The sequence below is a fragment of the Salvelinus namaycush genome, chromosome 10 (assembly GCF_016432855.1).
Source record: "Salvelinus namaycush isolate Seneca chromosome 10, SaNama_1.0, whole genome shotgun sequence".
Classification (NCBI taxonomy): domain Eukaryota; kingdom Metazoa; phylum Chordata; class Actinopteri; order Salmoniformes; family Salmonidae; genus Salvelinus; species Salvelinus namaycush.
In genome coordinates, this window is record NC_052316.1 from 8,867,756 (window position 1) to 8,888,127 (window position 20,372).

Below are 20,372 nucleotides of genomic sequence, written 5' to 3' on the forward strand. Positions count from 1 at the left end.
CGCAAATGGATTCTTCTCACCTCACATTTGGCGTCGTATTTTCTATTCCGAGCAGTTTCACAATCACTACATGCTTTGCTCATCAAGTCCTTCAAGATATTCCTTTCATAAACCACCTTACAGTATTTTTTCTACTTTGCTGCTTTCATTTCCTGATTTCTATCATGCTGCCTGATTCTGGTCTGTTGAACACTTTGTTTGCAGGCATGATAGCATTGTGAACGAGCTGAGCATCTCTAACCTCTCATGACCTATTTTGTTTCCTCTTTGTCTCAGAGAGGGGTCCCTCCATTCTCAATCATCCCCAATGTAGAGGTCACTGCCCTCCGAATAGAACAACTCCTCAGAGACCTGCAACCTAAACAAACGTATGTTAGTGAAACCTGTCCAATCCATGCTCAGGAAACCCCCCCAACACACACACTAACCATTAGGCCACACCATAGAGTCCACCATTAAGACAATGGCGCTCTGTCTCGGACAAGTCTTCAGCAAAGACAAAACGTTTAGGCCTCGGAAGCGCTTTGAGCCTGGGACACAGCGCTTTGAGCTGTACAAGAAGGCCCAGGCCTCTCTGAAGTCAGGCCTGGACCTGAGGAAAGTGGTCCAGCTTCCCGAAGGAGAGAACATCAACGACTGGATCGCTGTGCACGTGGTGGACTTCTTCAACCGGATCAACCTGATCTACGGCACGGTCAGCGAGTTCTGCACTGAGCGCACCTGCCCCATCATGTCGGGGGGCCTGCGCTACGAGTACCGGTGGCAGGACGGAGACGACTACAAGAAGCCCACCAAGCTGCCCGCCTTGAAATACATGAACCTTCTGATGGACTGGATAGAGACGAACATCAACAACGAGAACATCTTCCCCACGAGAGTAGGTGTGTAAGGCAGTGGTTCCAAACTAGGATAGTGAACGCACCTGCGATGTGGCTTCATGCCCACGCTCTCTGACAGTATCTTTAATGGATCTTGAAAGGTTCAAAGAAAGGTTAATTAGATAGGTTAATTACACAATGAGGGTGGCAGAGTGTGAATTATGGGGGACCAGTGTGAGCTAAGCTCCCATGAATGAGACATGAGCTCCTCTAAATGCAACAAAATTCAAACTTTCCCTAAATATTGATAATTTGACCAAGACGGGCCGACAACGCTGACCGCAAGAAGCATCAATCTCACTGGAGAAAGCATCCGAGTGAGTAAAACAGCGCCCCTCTGTCTCAGTATGTGTAGCCCATGTATCTGATGCTGTCTGGTCCAAAAGAGTATGATGCTTTCTCCGGTGAGATAGATTCAGACACTTGCGAATTGAAGGAAAATTATGAAATATAATTTCATAATTTTTTACATTTGTTAATAGTTTTTTGGGGAACCATAGATTCCCTTGGCATCCATGAATGCACACCACTATATTAGGCCTAATGACAATCGCCAAATGTCATTACATTTATGGTGTTGTAACAGATGTCTTTTTCCATTCATCAAATAGCAAGTGTACAGTGTGCACGGATTGGATGCTGGCATTATTTTGGAGTAGACAAATGTGCGCAGCTGCAGGTAGCCTACTTCTTGAAGTGATTTGTTTGACAATCATATGAAAACATCATGACTGGTTGTGTTTGTAACGGATGTGAAATGGCTAGGGGACGGTTTAAAGTTATACTGTTACATTGATGCTGTTGACCCGGATCACTGGTTGCTGCGGAAAAGGAGGAGGTTGAAAGGGGGGTGAGTGTAACGGATGTGAAATGGCTAGCTAGTTAGCGGGTACGCGCTACTAGCGTTTCAATCAGTTACGTCACTTGCTCTGATACCTAGAAGTAATGTTGCACCTTGCTCTGCAAGGGCCGCGGCTTTTGTGGAGCGATGGGTAACGACGCTTCGTGGGTGACTGTTGTTGATGTGTGCAGAAGTCCCTGGTTCGCGCCCGTGTCGGGGCGAGGGGACGACGTAAAGTTATACTGTTACATGTTCATGCCACATTAAAATGAAATACATTTGTTTTACTGTTAAATGACATCTTTACTGTTAGGCCCATAAGAAAATTCCGAAGTGAGGCTCCCCCCAATGTCACGGTATAATTTACACTCTGGGGGGTGGCATTTGGAAGAAATTGAATGGGGTACTCTGAGTCTATTGTTCATTGTCGAAGGGTTGTTATCAAGCTCTGTTTGAGGAGGGAGATTACGTGCATGAATAATCTATTAAATTAACATGTAATTGCGTTGCGGGCTGCCGGGAGAAATTGCACAGTGTATGATCTACCTACAGTATAGGATATTGATGTCCAGTGTGTTTTGAATGATCTCCAATGGAAACGAATGTGATAGCTTTAATGCTAAGTGAGATGTAATTATGGAACATAATAGAACATAATTATGGAACATAATGACATTCTGATAGTTACAAATAGATTTTCATGAATGCATCCAGGGATGGTCTCTAAAATGAATCTAATGGGGTGGCAGTCTTCCTCACTGACAGTTCTATCCTCTTTGGTCCCAGGTGTTCCTTTCCCTAAGAACTTCCAGCAGGTGTGTAAGAAGATCCTGAGCCGTCTCTTCCGGGTCTTTGTGCACGTCTACATCCACCACTTTGACAGCATCTGCAGCATGGGCGCCGAGGCCCACATCAATACCTGCTACAAACACTACTACTATTTCATCTCTGAGTTCAGCCTCATCGAGCACTCTGAACTGGAGCCCCTGGTGAGAAAGGAGGTGTGGGCGTGAATGGAGGGGCAGAGGGGTCAAAAGTAGTGCACTAAATGTGGAATAGGGTGCCATTTGGGATGTATCCTTAGATAGAGCTTGGGTGGAAGGTTTCCATTTGTATGTCCTGTGAGTTCATATTTAGGACAGGGGTAGAAGGGTGTCTGGATATGAATTTCTGAGGGCGTATATCCCTCACATTACTATCATTCAGACTGACTCGTTTTGCCGTGGCCCAATGAGGGAGGAGCTTTCATTTTCCTCCATAAAACGAAGGCGGTGTGTTGTCTGCGTTATTTCACACCACAACAGAACATGTTGTTTTGAGTGTCTGCACATAAACTGGGTGATTATACAGAATCAACTCTGGGCATAGAGCATATTACTAAATCACAGTCCAGTATAAAATAATTATACGATAGCTGTGTGTCTTTCATGTTCCCTTTGGCACAGTCATTGGAATTAATGATGCACCCCTTATTTCCCCAGTTTGCGTCATAAAATAAACTTGTTAAACTCTTTGTAAAAAAATCTGCTTTGGTTTATATAACCATCATAAGTGAAATTGCAGTCTAGAAAGCCATAACTGAGAATCATGTCACTTTCAAGTAGTTTTCTCTAGTGCAGAGAGCTTCGTTACATCTGAACAGATGGAGGTAGGAGCTCCAAGGTACAATAAAATGCCTCTGTTATCATCATTATAAAGGACAGACTTTACTTCCCCTCTGGTGAAAAAGTAATGAGACTATATCAACAACATAATCTGGGGGGAAATAAACGTTGTTCACATAAGAGGGTGTGATAGACTGAGCATTTAGCTTTTCCGCTTATGGACGACTAGAGGTAAGATGGAAACAGCCCGAGTGACTTCTCATCAGATGAGGACTTTATTGTAGCCTATCTGTTCGAATATATTTGTTGCCTCATACAGCGTGACAGTAGATGTGTAGCATTGTCTGTTACTATAAATTAAGCCTGGGGCCATCTACTGGTCATTTGTCTATCATATGAATTGCCTGTCTCTCCTCTCTTTTCTTTACCCCCAGAGAGCAATGACAGAGAAGATCTGTAACTAAACCACTTGGACAATGGAGTGTACATCATGTCAAAATTCCCCGGAGCCCTTCAAGAGACCCACTGCTTAAATACCATTGCAAACACTCCAACCAAAGGACAAATGAGTGGATTTTGAGTGGATTTGAAGAACTTAAGTGTTATCCATCAAGCATTAGAATGTTTATTCACATTTTCAGCCAATATGGCTATATGTTTTAGGAAAAAAGGACTGTTCTGCTTCCTAGATGTTGTGCTGTGACATGCAGCATTTCAGTATTTTGTGTTTTATTTGAATAGCTATTCTAGCTCTGTTTATTTAAGCATGAGTATGTTTTTCTTGTGCATATGTTCTTGACATCATTAACTTCCAAAATGTGTTTGCGGTTTCGAGGTGTTTGAGCCATTTTGTGACGGACAGAAGGCGACGTCACAAGACCCCTCTCCAGTATTTAGCATTGTGTGACAAATACGTGTCCAATGTGTCCCAGCCAGAGGCAACAGAGTTAAGGACTTTGAAAAACAGACATTTTGTGAGGTGTCTGGGTAAGTACAGGGTGACAACTGCAAGCAATACTTGTGAAATACTGACTTCATTTTCATCTACCAAAACGAGGGATTCAACTGGGATTACTCTGGGAGACTCATCTGATTGAGACGTGTGACTGATTCAATTGCCAAGTGTTAGGACAAGTTTAGTTCACCCACTACAATTAGTGTTTTGTTGCATGCCTTGTTAATTAGCATTTTATTATTAAGGACATTTTTTAACTGTGATCAAACTAAATATCAGACATAGGATATTTTCATTCAGATGGTGACCAATTAAAACCTGCCTCGTTGCTTTTGTAAAACCTTAAAGTAACTGTCCAGTGTTTCCAGATTTCTATGAAATGAATTACAATATGAGTGAAATGGTTTTCCTTCCAAAAAATGGTAATTAAGTATGTTAAAAAGCAGCTTTTCTGTGTTGCAGTGGTGTGGGCTTACCCCAACAAAAGAATGGTGTGGGCGTATACCGTTCAAGAAAATCTTAACGCAAGTAAGATTGGCCAGCTCATTCTCCTCAGGAGAATAACATCATCCTCTATTTGGAAATAGCATGCATTTTTGAAACAGTCTATTTGAGATACAAGTTTGAGGTGTTTTTTAAATGTATTTTCTTTAATGCTTTGGCCACAAATAAGAGTATAGGATGAGTCAACAGCATTGAGAATGAGTTAACAGAATATTAACAGAATTTTCACTGGACAGTTACTTTAAACAACTTTGCGATTCTGTGTGTGTGTGTGTGTGTGTGTGTGTGTGTGTGTGTGTGTGTGTGTGTGTGTGTGTGTGTGTGTGTGTGCTTGCACGTGTCTATGTGTGTGTTCGTTTTGAGGAAAGCTATTTGATATTAAAATACTAATATGACTCATGGATATAACTAATAGGACGTCCTATTTATTGGGGCGGCAGGGTAGCCTAGTGGTTAGAGCATTGGTAACCGGTCACCAACCGCCAATGCTTAGTAACTGCAAGCTTGCAAGTTCAATACCCGAGCTGACAAGGTGTCGTTCTGCCCCTGAACAAGCAGACACTGTTCCTAGGCTGTCATTGAAAATAAGAATTTGTTCTTAACTGACTTGCCTAGTCAAATACATTTATAGGGAAAGACTATTATAGGGCATGGAGCCCTATAATAATATGGATACACCCCATATTTGGCCCCTGGGGGAATGTGGCAACCATTTTTCAAAATGCATGCAGATGGTAACAATATTTTGGAAATCTGTTCTAAGATAAATGCTCCAAATTTGGCACAGAGGTAGATTTCTGGACCCTTAAAATAAGATATGGAGCCAGCCCAGATATGCAGCAATTAAAAGATAGATTTATGTAGCCTGAAAATATTTATATATGGAGCCACCACAGACTTGACCCCTGGGGACAGTTACTTTAAACAATTTTGCAATTCTCTCTGTCTGTTTCTCTAGTGTGTGTGTGTGTGTGTGTGTGTGTGTGTGTGTGTGTGGCCACTGTCAGTAATAAAATGTTAGAGTTCTGAAGGCCTTTTTTGAGATAAATACATCAAATTTGGCACAGAGGTAGATTTATTTAGCCTAAAAAGATTTAGATATGGAATCACCACAATTCCGACTTTTGGAATTCGAAAAGACTGTTTTAAGATAAAGGCTCCAAATTTGGCACAGAGTTAGATTCATGAACTCTGAAAAGGTTAAGATAAGGAGCCACCTCAGATTTGCAGCCATTTTAAATAGCCATATACGGTAACACTGGTTTAAAATTCAGAAGGACTATGATATAAACACACCAGATTTGGCACAGATGTAGATTTATGTAGCCTGAAAATATTTATATATGGATCAACAGATTTGGCCCCTGGGGGCCGAGGCCTGCATTTTACTTAAAGGGTCCAGACTGTACCACTATTTTACACACCATTAATCTACAAAGTCATTGCCTGTGCTTCTTAGAATTTTTAAATGTCATATTTCTGGCCTATACGTCTCACTCTGGATCTCCTGAAAACCAAAATGTTTAACAATAACACTTCTAAGATGAGTATAGCGGAGGCTAGTTAAAAAGTTCTAGTGATTTGGTAGCCTTGCCAGTGACTTGAACCACCCTCGGCCAAAGACAGACTTATTTTTTGGTGAAATGGTTAAGATGTTTGGTTATGGAGCGGGAGTCTGGGGTTCACAACCTACCAGTTACATGAGCATGTAGACAAATAGCTACTAAAGCTACTTTGCAAAGCCCATATCAGGAGAAAATTCAGACTAAGGGCTAGATTCAAGCTAGCCGACACCCGCAAAGCTGTTGTTTTGGCGGAACAACGTTAAAGCTGTCAAATCCACAAGCGGCTCCTGGCATTATACCTAAAGCAGGCATTGCCATTGGCTGCACAGAGTTGCATTAAGAGAAATCTCATGCAACCTTGTTTACAAGTTCGAACACTGGAATGTGAGATGTACTGTAATCTACACTAGGGCTGTTGCGGTGACCGTATTACCGACACGCCGGCGGTCACGAGTAATGACGGCAGTTAAATTCCACGTGACCATTTAGTCACGGCAATTAGGCTTCTCCAAGCTCTGAAACTAATGATGGTCATTAGTAGCCTACCAAACTTGCTAACTTCCTGGTACTCAGCACTCTATTGTCCCTCTAATCACTCTGACATCAACGCAAATGTGATTGAAAATCAAAAACTTAATGAGGAGCTCATTTATTTAACTAGGCAAGTCAGTTAAGAACAAATTCTTATTTACAATGACAGCCTACCCCCTGGCCAAACCCTCCCTTAAACCAGACGACGCAGGGCCAATTGTGCGGCGCACTATGGTACTCCCGATCATGGCCGGTTGTGACACAGCCTGGGAATGAACCAAGGTCTGTAGTGCAATGCAGTGCCTTAGACCGCTGCGCGACTTGCCACTCCTGTTGCGCAACATTTCTATGCAATTGCGAGAGAAAACAGAGTGATGGCCTCTATTAAAAAGAGGAGGTTCCCATCAGCTTTCTATAGGCTATGCCTACTATATTTATTTCTCAACTTTCCTAATATTAAGCACATTGCTTATCTTTTCAACAGGAGTATAGCCTACCTGGCTGGCATGAAAAGGAACCACGGGCAAAGCATCCTGCATTTGCTATTTAAGTGCATAGATGACATGTATTTTTTCCCCACTGCCCCTGTTTCGAGACAGGTGCATGATAATGGTCCATTCTAAATCAAAACAAATTTCACACATATATTATTTAGTATGTAACGGCTGTCAATGTCGTTCTCCTCCTCAGACGAGGAGGAGCATGGATCGGACCAAGATGCGGATTGGTAAGTGTTCATTATTTAATGGCAAACCAACAAACACTACAAATTAACAAAATAACAAACGTGACTAACCTGCAACAGTCCTGTGTGGCCCAAACGCTGACACAGGAACAAACACCCACAAACCACCAGTGAAACCCTGGCTGCCTTAGTATGACTCTCAATCAGAGACAAACGATACACACCTGTCTCTGATTGAGAATCATACCAGGCCGAACACAAAACCCCACATAGAAATAGAAACCTAGACCAACCCACCCAATTCACGCCCTGACCAACTAAAACAAATACATAACAAAGGAAAACAGGTCAGGAACGTGACAGAACCCCCCCCTTAAGGTGCGAACTCCGGGCGCACCAGCACAAAGTCTAGGGGAGGGTCTGGGTGGGCGTCTGTCCACGGTGGCGGCTCTGGCGCTGGTCGTGGTCCCCACCCCACCATAGTCAACCCCCGCTTCCGTGGCCTCCTCCCAATATTCACCCTCCATGTCAATCCCGCTATTCCAAAAGGCAGTAACAGACTGAGGGGTAGCAGTTGACTGAGGGGCAGCACCAGGATAAGGGGCAGCACCAGGATAAGGGGCAGCACCAGGATAAGGGGCAGCACCAGGATAAGGGGCAGCACCAGGATAAGGGGCAGCTCCGGACTGAGTGGCAGCTCCGGACTGAGTGGCAGCTCCGGACTGAGTGGCAGCTCCGGACTGTAGGGCAGCTCATGACTGGAGGGCAGCTCCGGACTGGAGGGCAGCTCATGACTGGAGGGCAGCTCATGACTGGAGGGCAGCTCATGACTGGAGGGCAGCTCATGACTGGAGGGCAGCTCATGACTGGAGGGCAGCTCATGACTGGAGGGCAGCTCATGACTGAAGGGCAGCTCATGACTGAAGGGCAGCTCATGACTGAAGGGCAGTTCTGGCAGCTCCTGACTGGCTGGCGGATCTGGCAGCTCCTGACTGGCTGGCGGATCTGGCAGCTCCTGACTGGCTGGCGGATCTGGCAGCTCCTGACTGGCTGGCGTCTCTGGCAGCTCCTGACTGGCTGGCGTCTCTGGCAGCTCCTGACTGGCTGGCGTCTCTGGCAGCTCCTGACTGACGGACGGCTCTAGCGGCTCGGGACAGACGGGCGGCTCTAGCGGCTCGGGACAGACGGGCGGCTCTAATGGCTCGGGACAGACGGGCGGCTCTGAAGGCTCGTGGCAGACGGATGGCTCAGATGGCGCTGGGCAGACGGATGGCTCAGATGGCGCTGGGCAGACGGATGGCTCAGACGGCGCTGGGCAGACGGATGGCTCAGACGGCGCTGGGCAGACGGATGGCTCAGACGGCGCTGGGCAGACGGATGGCTCAGACGGCGCTGGGCAGACGGATGGCTCAGACGGCGCTGGGCAGACGGATGGCTCAGATGGTGCTGGGCAGGCAGGCAGTTCAGACGGCGCTGGACAGACGAGCAGTGCAGGCGGCGTTGGGCAGACGGCCGACTCTGACCTGCTGAGGCGCACAGTAGGCCTGGTGCGTGGTACCGGAACTGGAGGCACTGAGCTGGAGACACGCACCATAGGGAGAGTGCGTGGAGGAGGAACAGGGCTCTGGAAACGCACTGGAAGCCTGGTGCGTGGAGTAGGCACTGGTGGTACTGAGCTGGGGTGGGAAGGTGGCGCCGGATATGCCGGACCGTGAAGGAGGACACGCGCTCTTGAGCACCAAGCCTCCCCAACCTTACCAGGTTGAGTGGTCCCCGTAGCCCTGCCAGTGCGGCGAGGTGGAATAACCCGCACTGGGCTATGCAGGCGAACCGGGGACACCACCTGTAAGGCTGGTGCCATGTACGCCGGCCCGAGGAGACGTACTGGAGGCCAGATACGTTGGGCCGGCTTCATGGCATCCGGCTCGATGCCCAACCTAGCCCTACCAGTGCGGCAAGGTGGAATAGCCCGCACTGGGCTAAGCACGCGTACTGGGGACACCGTGCGCTTTACCGCATAACACGGTGTCTGACCAGTACGACGCCCTCTCACTCCACGGTAAGCCCGGGGAGTTGGCTCAGGTAACCAACCCGGCTTCGCCACACTCCCCTTTAGCCCCCCCCCAAGAAATTTTTGGGTGAGCCTCTCGGGCTTCCAGCCGCTCTGCCTTGCTTTAGCCTCATACAACCTCCTCTCCGCTTTCGCTGCCTCCAGCTCCGCTTTGGGGCGGCGACACTCCACTGGCTCTGCCCAGGGTCCTTTACCGTCCAGGATCTCCTCCCAAGTCCATTCCTCTTTTCCCCATTGCTGTTGTTCACTCCGTCCTTCTCCAATCCGCTTGGTCCTGGTTTGGTGGGTGTTTCTGTAACGGCTGTCAATGTCGTTCTCCTCCTCAGACGAGGAGGAGCATGGATCGGACCAAGATGCGGATTGGTAAGTGTTCATTATTTAATGGCAAACCAACAAACACTACAAATTAACAAAATAACAAACGTGACTAACCTGCAACAGTCCTGTGTGGCCCAAACGCTGACACAGGAACAAACACCCACAAACCACCAGTGAAACCCTGGCTGCCTTAGTATGACTCTCAATCAGAGACAAACGATACACACCTGTCTCTGATTGAGAATCATACCAGGCCGAACACAAAACCCCACATAGAAATAGAAACCTAGACCAACCCACCCAATTCACGCCCTGACCAACTAAAACAAATACATAACAAAGGAAAACAGGTCAGGAACGTGACATAGTATATGTAAAGACCGGATTAAATCAAGAATAGTCTGATGGGTGACAATATTAACCTATCACTTGTGAATTATATTTTATCACTTGTAAATGACGCCCAGCATAAGACAAGAAACAAAACCTTTATCTTATCATAGTCACACACCTCATGTAGCCTAGCCCATAGATCTACATGTGTTGATAAGGTTTGTATCACAACTAAAGTGGCCAAATAACTTCTTAAAATTAAAAACATTAATCCGCTTTACAAGTGGTGTATAGCCTAATTGGCATACATAAACAGAGCGTGAGTTTCAAGTTTGGGGAAGATCAAATTTACCATAAAAATGCACCTTTATAATAAAAGTGTTACATGCATTTGCAGTCACTTTTGATGATGGTGTTTTCCCTTTTGATAATGGTGTTTTCCCGCTAATGGAACATTCGTGCTTATAGCCTACTGCCATGTGCGCATTGCAGCACTTATAATGTGAATAAATAGCCTAATAGTTGATCAACATTTGAAGCTAAATGTTCTGATCTGTTGCGTCAGCCACATTGCGTCAAAAAGGTTTTTGATGCTACTGTAGTGGTTGTATTGATTTGGGATCTATCGCATCCCACAACTTTTGAATTATGGGCGATAGTGGATTGACATAGGCTAGTGCTTTTGCTGTTCGTTAGGCCTACTCATCTTGTTGGCTGACGAAAAGTAAATGTGGACAGTTCTTCCAATATCTTCAATATGCACCTCAGAATTGGATAAGGACGAGCAGTTGCATCCCCAATGTGTCGGTCTTCACTTGTAGCCTGTGAGAAAGACCTGATCAGGTGATGGATGGCCATGTGAGTGAAAGGTGCTTCGGAACGCGCAGCAGTCATTGAGAAGGGCACAAAGCAGCACTCCAAGGCCAAGGGCACAATGGCCACTGGCTGCAAAAGGCATGGATTTTTTTAGGGTGCATTACGGCCACACAAAGGGAATGTCGCGGTGAAATTCGAGGCATTATGAAGTGCTTGTCAAATTGTGAATGAGAGACTGATAAAGTGTGTACAGCCTGCACAAACTTTTTTAAGCGGAGCACATGCCTTTCAAGCGACTTTTTAAAAATCATCATTAGAGTCGCTTCATGCAGCCTTACATTGTATTACACGTCAAAACATATAGCCCAACATTTGTAGAACAACTAAAGTTACATTAATAACTCTAAATTAAGCATATAGGAGTACCTATTTCTTTGTTAACCCCTCAACACAAAGTAGCTGCATGTACACACTCCCTGAAATCGTTTGAAGAAAATATCCTTAATATTCTATTCAGCTTTGTTCAATTATGTTCTTCATACTATAAAATAATGCCATGGAACTTTAAGCAAATCTTGTCTGCTTAATGAGCTAGTGTAGTCCACAGCCATTTTGGCATAACCAGATCAGAACCTAACATCAGGACAACTTAGAGAATGCTATTCTGTTCTTCTGAAATAGACTACATCTTCTTCATGTCATGCTTCTTTAGACCTGTCTAAAATAGATAATGGATTTATTGTAAAAGTGTCGGCTATATTATATGGATTTATTAGACTTTTTAAAATGTAGATGTTCCAAAGATCTGCATCAGTGGCTTGTAGGCTAAGCATGGAAGCTAGGAGATGCTAAATGTGTTTATGTTAATTAACGTCAATTACTATGAGACCAACAGTTATTTGCTTGACAATCACCGGCAGACGAAAATCTGGGACCGCCACAGCCCTAATCTACACCTCGATTAGGCCGATAGAAAACCTCAGTATTTTGTTTAATGGTTTTCAATTTGAGCGTCTTCATTTCTATGTAGCCTACACTTTCTCATCCTGAACTTCTAATGCGAGTGTGGCTTAATGACAATGATCAGAAGAGCAGCTATTCAATGATTTGACAGCTCCAGCGCAGTTACACCGCCATTATGTGGGTGTCGGCTATCGCCGGTTAAACCCCTCGAGTCGATGGCCGCGCCCCCATGGAAATCAAATTAGTATAATAAAATAATTTATCAAAATCTGTCTGTTTAAGATAGAGATATCTGCTTTTTTTGCATGGGCTGCATCTCAATCCACTGTATCCGCCAACGGCGGCCTTCCGTAGCTGTGGTGGAGGTGGCCGAGCTGGAGCGGTGTTTGTCAGACCATGAGACATCCCGAATATTTGTCTTCTCACAAAAATGTCCGTAGCGTCCGAATGGTATGGAAAGATGAGACTCTCACGAACAAGATGGTGTTCTCCGTTTTGCTCTGTGACCCTCACAAGCGTCAATGGACTCGTCTGAAGCGTCAGGAACAGTTTGGGCTCTATGGAAAGGTGAGACTCTGTTTTCCATGTATGAATCTGTTATTCAATGCATTTCAATGGGCTAATAGAAGTAAGGCAAAATTCAACGTTTCATGAAAAAAACGGGGGAACTAAAATTCACATCAATCTACTTTCATCACAAAATGCACTATTGTTTTGCTAAGCTGCCCCACTAGCAGTGGCTTCTTCTTTTTGTCTAATGACTGAACTATAGACATGGTAGAGGGGGGGGGGGGGGGGGGCAGGAGCTATGTCAATAACTGTATTTAAATATGGAAGTCATTTTCGCATGGCCCCATGCCCCGGTTGAGTGGAGATTTCCTAAGGACCAATGGAATGGTCTAATGTGCAAAACCCGCTCAAACGGGGCACCGGGCCATTAAAAACTAACAAGCCCATGTTGTCCACCCATCACAACATCCAGAGGATGTCAGAGGCTCTGATGGAAGATTTAAAATAAAATAAAATGTATTTAACCTTTATTTAACTTAGCAAGTCAGTTAAGAACAAGTTCTTATTTACAACGGAGGCCTGGAGGTTAAGGGAAGTCACAAGTGTGTTTTGACAAGTTGGTAAGCTGGATATTAGCTATTTATGAACAGCAATTTAAGTTAACTCTAGAGAGTTCTGGAAGGCTTGCAGCTCTGCCATCGTGCTCTGCCTCACCATATCTACCAACTGAAAAAATAATGAAACATTTCAGGTTGTTAGCTAGCTACTGGAGTAGTACATCCGTATGTGAGTAGGGGCAAAACAAAACAGAAAATGTAACAAGAGAAGACCCGATAGTAGAGCTGAGTAGAGCATAGAGCTGGCTTTCCCAAAATAATGATATGGCATGCTCTGACTTGAACACACATTCTACAGAACTGGGTGGACTTCTTCTTACTGTTTTCACAAATATGCAGAGCTGTTTGTACAGTTTAACTGCTGTAGGCTATGTGTCAGACATATCTGGGTCATTCATTGGGTGAGTTACCTAGTAATTCAAGCAAACACAGCTCGACTTCTTACTGGTGAAAGCAGTCACGACTTGGTTGTGCCAGACTGGAGGCAATAAACATAGTGTTAACTAGCTATTGCAGATTTTTGACCTTATTAGCTAACAATCTAGCTAACCATATAAAGTTATCAGCTATATGAAAATCATTTCATGAAAAGCCAAAGCAACCTTAACCAGACATTTGCGCTAGTTGAGTCAGCTAATACGTCTTGCTAGCCAACGTTAGCTAGCTAATGAAGTGATGAATTACTTATGATATAAACAAAATTCTAACCTGGAATCTGTGTCCAAATAGGCCAAACTCCCAAGTGGATTAAGGCACTGCATCTCAGTGCTAGAGGCGTCACTACAGACCCTGGTTCAATTCCAGGCTGTATCACGACTGGCCGTGATTGGGAGTCCCATAGGGCATCGCACAATTGGCCCAGCGTCATTAGGGTTTGGTCGGGGTAGACTGTCATTGTAAATAAGAATTTGTTCTTAACTGACTTGCCCTTGTTAAATAAAGGTTAAATAAAGGTTAAATAAAGGTTAAATAAAAAACCTTTCCTGTTGCCTCAGAGATAATAACAGCAGAGTCGAGTAGTACCAGACTGCCAGTTATTATGCTTATCTTGATGTTAAAGGGGAAATGTAGCATCATTTTCCATGAGTAATACAAACAGGCCTACACTATCACTGGATGTAAAAGTATGTTTGGGAATATCCATAAGGTTTTTCTCAACTGTTTGTCAGCGTTCAACTGTGCTCCTTCTTGTTCTTTCTCTCCCTCTCCACCGCCTGATCTCTCTGGCTCTGCTTGCACTTTCTTGCTCTCCCTCCCAGATCATTATGAATACGGGCCCAGCTTCACAACCAACTCACTGTCTGCTGGGTTATCACATTGGCACATAGTGCATAATTAGTCAGCATGCACATTGCCCACACAGTGCAATTTAAGCAATAACTGCTTTATTATCAAATTGGCACATAGTAGTCTAACATGTTAGTCAGTAAACACAATGCACACTCTGAGATTGAAGCAATAATTTATTATCTAATTGGCTAATAGTACATAGTTAGTCAGTACATCGCCCTCACTTGGTCCATTAAAGGATCTGTCAATGAGTTATGACTCAAGCAATCATTCAAAACATAAGGAAACAGTCTTTCCGTTGAGCAGCTACCCCCAGCGGTTGACCTGAGTTAACAGTTGACTTGTTTAAACAGTGGTGGAGGCCAGCCAGCCAGTAAGCGTTTCAGACTCAGCCAAACGAAAGAAGAACAGGAGGACAAGAGCAACATACAGTTTCACTGGAAACTTCAACCGTGATAAGGATTAATCAGACAGCTATGTCAAATATCTGTTTCCAAATAACCCAATCTGCGGGAGAAAAAATATATATTTTCTTCACAAAGTTGTCTATCTGACCGCCCGCTCCCGCCCGCAGCATGAAAAAAGCCAACCGCGCCACAATAATCTCTGTTGGGGCCCACAGGAATGCAAATGTTTCACTTTTACTGTAAAGAGTGTTGTGATTTTAAATGCACTTGAAATCAAATTTGATTTGACTTATGCCCTAACAGTGTGTGGAATTTGTGTTCTCCAAGTCAGTGTGGCTCGGCAGAGTACATGGCCCCAGAGGTGGTGGTCTTCACAGAAGATGCTTCGTTCCACGTCAAGCCCTGTGACCTCTGGAGCCTGGGGTCATACTTTATATTCTGTTGAGCGGCAGCCCCCCCTTCACCGACCACTGGGGGACTGACTGTGGCTGGGACCGAGGAGAGACCTGCCACATCTGCCAGGTACACAAACATAGTGTACATATACCCACACCTCCACACACAACATCCCCAGTTCACCTTACACAGTACTACTACAGCGCTATTTGTATTAAGCATTTTTTTTGCATTTATAATGAATGAGTCATGTTATTATGGTGAAAAGTCAAGTTATAAGTCTATGTTGTGTCCAACCCCTGCAGAATAACCTGTTTGAGAACATCCAGGAGGGACAGTATGAGTTCCCAGAGAGGGACTGGGCCCATATCTCTGCCCAGGCCAAGGACCTCATCTCCAGGCTACTGGTACGGGATGCCACACGCCTCAGTGCTGCCCAGGTCCTGCAGCACCCCTGGGCGCTCGGGGTGAGTGCCAAGGCCAAAACTTAACTGGTCCTCTGAGTACTGTATGGGTGTATGGCCATAACATACTGGATCTATTGTTTGGGTGGGTCTCAATAGTCTTAACTGGCTTCCTTGCCTTGTCCCCTCTGCATAATCTATTCTACCCTGATCTGAGAAGGCTGAATGGGTGAAAGCCACCTATAAGAAACCAGAGGGCTTGTTTTCACCAGTCCATTTCCTCCAAACTGTACATCATTGATGAAGGAAAGGATACATTTAAAAGAAATTGACACTGTTGTATTTAAACTTGTTATTTATTCCCCCCAAGAATGCACCAGAGAGAGGTCTCCCAACTCCACACTTCCTCCAAAGGTAATCCACTCAGCTCTCATTGGACAGAATGTATAGTACATAACGGTAAAAAAAAAATCTCAAAAAGTTGTGGAGAAGTACAGATCAGGGTTGGGTTATATAAAAATATCCAAAACTTTTTAACATCCCACAGAGCACCATTAAATCCATTATTAAAAAATTGAAAGAATATGGCACCACAACAAACCTGCCATGAGAGGGCTGCCCACCAAAACTCACGGACCAGGCAAGGAGGGCATTAATCAGAGAGGCAACAAAGAGACCAAAGATGACCCTGAAGGAGCTGCAAAGCTCCACAGCGGAGATTGGAGTATCTGTCCATAGGACCACTTTAAGCCGTACACTCCACAGAGTTGGGCTTTACGGAAGAGTGGCCAGAAAAAAGCCATAAGCAAACACATTTGGGGTTTGTCAAAGGGCATGTGGGAGACTCCCCAAACATATGGAAGAAGGTACTCTGGTCAGATGAGACTAAAATGTTGCTTTTTGGCCATCAAGGAAAACGCTGTCTGGCGCAAACCCAAACCCTCTCATCACCCCGAGAACACCATCCCCACAGTGAAGCATGGTGGTGGCAACATCATGCTATGGGGATGTTTTTCGTCGGCAGGGACTGGGAAACTGGTCAGAATTGAAAGAATGATGGATGGTGCTAAATACAGGGAAATTCTTGAGGGAAACCTGTTTCAGTCTTCCAGAGATTTGGGACTGGGACAGAGATTCACCTTCCAGCAGGACAATGACCCTAAGCATACTGCTAAAGCAACACTCAAGTGGTTTAAGAGGAAACATTTTAAAATATTGGAATGGCCTAGTCAAAACCCAGACCTCAATCCAATTGAGAATCTGTGGTATGACTTAACGATTGCTGTACACCAGCGGAACCCATCCAACTTGAAGGAGCTCGAGCAGTTTTGCCTTGAAGAATGGGCAAAAATCCCAGTGGCTAGATGTGCCAAGCTTATAGAGACATACCACAAGAGACTTGCAGCTGTAATTGCTGCAAAAGGTGGCTCTACAAAGTATTGACTTTGGGTGGGTGAATAGTAATGCCCGCTCAAGTTTTCTGTTTTTTGTGTTATTTGTTTCACGATAAAAAAATATTTTGCATCTTCAAAGTGTTAGGCATGTTGTGTAAATCAAATGATACAAACCCCCATAAAATCTATTTTAATTCCAGGTTGTAAGGCAACAAAATAGGGAAAATGCCAAGGGGGTGAATACTTTTGCAAGCCCCTTTATACTCGCAGTGGCTGCCTGGTATTGTGATGCAATAATTTCCATGGTTAATGTAGAATGTTCATTCAAATTATGTTAACTGATGAGGCTCATGCAATGGAATGTACTTTTTGTCAATTGAGTTTAATCAACAAATCACAACACATATTGACGGGTACACTTCCTGCTTTTACTTCATGCTTTCCTCTGATGGGTACACTCGCAATGGCCGCTAGTCCACCCATTATGCCATCATTGACTAGAATGGGGATTCCTGTTCTATTCGTTCTATTTCTATGGCTGCTACTGCAGGCTAGGAGGTGGAGTTTTCTTCTTAGCTCCATTCCACTTGTTTATCCTTGTAATATCGTGGTGTGGTTCTAAGATCCTTACAGGTCAAATTCACCCATTTTCTCTACCCAGTTCCCCTCTTTTTCCTCCTCAATTCCCCTCCATCCTGGTGCTAGTCTCCCTTCCCCGTCTCTTCCTCTCTATGTGGTGTTTGCCATGGGTCCCCTCCAGGACGGAGACAACGCACACTATCTGAGAATGGACGATAGCTGCCATTGTCAGCAGAATCCTGTGTAGCTTCACTGGTTGGTAGCCCCATTGTCCAAGCTCTCGTCATGGCCAGTCGTCTTCTTATCAGCTAGAAACAGAGACACAGGAGCACAAAGGGAAGAACTTTTATCTTCTACTAAACTAACACATGCTTAGTCACAGCTTTGTATCAGTTGCTGAGTCTGGTTTCAGTGACTGGTTTGGGTTGAGGTTGGTTTCCTGCATTTGATAATAACCTCAAACTACACGGACCGCAATCCCATGTTAAGACCACAGAAACCGAATCACTAGAATGTCCGATGAAGGGATTCTATTTGTATGATTAAGACTGCTAGTGCTGGTTGGTTTATGCTAGCTATACTTAATTGCCCGGCTATTTGAATTAAGGAATGGATTATTGATCATATCAGTATGGGGCCTTTAATTCATACAGTATATATAGCTCAGCTGTAAAGATCCTGTTATATAAAATAGTTGTAATTTATGTTGTGTTGGTCAAGCTGTGAAAAGTTTTCTGTACTGAGAGGAATATGGTATTATTTATAGAGTTACTTAATACTGCAAAAGTAGAGCATTACTTTTCAGACACTTGGGAATTATGTTTTTTGCATTGGTTTTATTAGTCGATATAAACTATGAGTAGGGCTGCACAAATCTCAAAACGTTCCTAAAATGTCCGGGTTTTTTTTCTCCGAAAATCTAGTTGGATGATTTCTGGAACCAGCAGGGAATAAACTATAAGGGAATCCTCCAACATGGAATTCGTCGACCGAGATCTCTGACAAGCCAGGGAATTTTTGGAAGGTTTGGGGAATTCTGCAACCCTAGCTGTGACTTTCCCAAATATGGAGACATATGAAATATATCTGTACCATTAACTAGCATGACAAGCAAGCAGACACTGAGTATGGTTGCATGCACACAATACTGCAACTCTTGTGGATAATCGGATTAATATAATAGTTTGATTGAAGTGTTTACATGCTTTGCAAGAAGAACGCATACATTCAGTTGTTCCGAACTCACTTCACTTACACTAAAGAGGGAGGCTCGCTCGGATGGTGCTAATATTTGAAGTTTTGATAAAAACTACAAGCATTACCTCACATTTCCTTTCCAAATGATATCAGGACAAGTCTGCAATTACTTCCTTCAATTATTTTTTTATATTTTTCAGTAATACTACTAACCTGTTGCTCCATTTACTGTATGTGAATTCATTGTTGTTTTGTCTATTCACAGACATTGTCATAATCAGTGATTTGGAAATGCGACAATGTCTATTGTTTTAATTGTCTAATATTATGTGTTGTTTTTAAACGTTTGTGACTGAAGTGTTTGATATGTGTGTAGTTTATATTCTAGACGGGATGGTGTAGAGATACCTTTCTCTGGAGGAAAGGGAGTTTTATTTGATATATATCAGTATTTTTATTAAATGTTTTGTTGTTTGCACAAACATTTAGATGGCTTGTCTGTAAATGGATCTGAATGAATGTGCCAAAGAAATCATGGAGATATAAATAACGTACCATGTGAAGACTGAAGGCTAGCCTGTCACATTAAATTAGTTTCGTGTTTTTAAGAATGAAATTAGTCAGATGGCCATTTCAGCCTGTACAATATATTTGTTCAAATCCACCTAGTTACTGAAATGCTCTTTGGTTAGTGAAATACTCTTAAGTTACTGAAATGCTCGTGCTTTTTTAAAGATTCCTTATGTTTACCGAATTGATTTATCTCTACCAGTTGACTTTTTCACCCCTGTAAGAGCTTGTCCTTTATTAATGGGGGACACTGATGGTAGTCTAGCACTTATTCCCCTCACCCTATTAACTTAATGTATTACCCGGCTAATGTCAAATGGCATGTACCCATTACCCGGATCTCACCTGGTTGCCATGGATACTCCATCGCTATAGCAACTAAGAGGCATTCATAAATGGGCATGACTCAACAAAGGGTTTCCGTCAGAGACAGTGCAACACATTAGGGATCAGTCAGTGGCTATGGTAAAGCCCGCTCACTCTGCCCCTAATCCCTATGTAGTGGACTATTGGCCCTGGTCAAGTAGTCTACAATATACGCAATAGAGAGACATTTGGGACGAAGCAGCCTAACCTCAAATTAGATGGGACGAGACACACTAATTGGCATAAACTATCAGCGAAATACGATGTCCACTGTTTGTTGTTTAAGCCCACGTGTATGAGTTCCTAAATATGCATATGTTCTTATGTTGCACATCAATAGCCCCGTGTGGTGCTGTTTTCCCAATAAAACCCATTTATTTATTTTTAAATTATTCAATGTTGTTGTCCTTTTTTCTCACCCTCGTTGGCAGAACTCAGACGTGATATAACAATTTGATCAACGTCCAGCATGAGTAGATAGACAGATCGAGAGAGCGAGAGATAGCGGTCTACGGTTAGAAAAACGGATTGAATTGGTTTATTTCGGGCCCATCACTCACCAATTGCTCATAGAGTGT

General features: G+C 43.9%; 1 protein-coding gene across 1 annotated transcript; it reads left to right on the forward strand.

The window, feature by feature from the left end:
• The first annotated feature begins 418 nt into the window (after positions 1 to 418).
• LOC120054406 (MOB kinase activator 3C-like) lies at positions 419 to 4,952 on the forward strand. Its single transcript, XM_039001821.1, has 3 exons — positions 419 to 881; positions 2,506 to 2,708; positions 3,758 to 4,952. The coding sequence occupies exons 1-3, from the start codon at positions 464 to 466 to the stop codon at positions 3,785 to 3,787; spliced, it is 651 nt and encodes a 216-aa protein (XP_038857749.1). The 5' UTR covers positions 419 to 463; the 3' UTR covers positions 3,788 to 4,952.
• Positions 4,953 to 20,372: the final 15,420 nt, after the last annotated feature.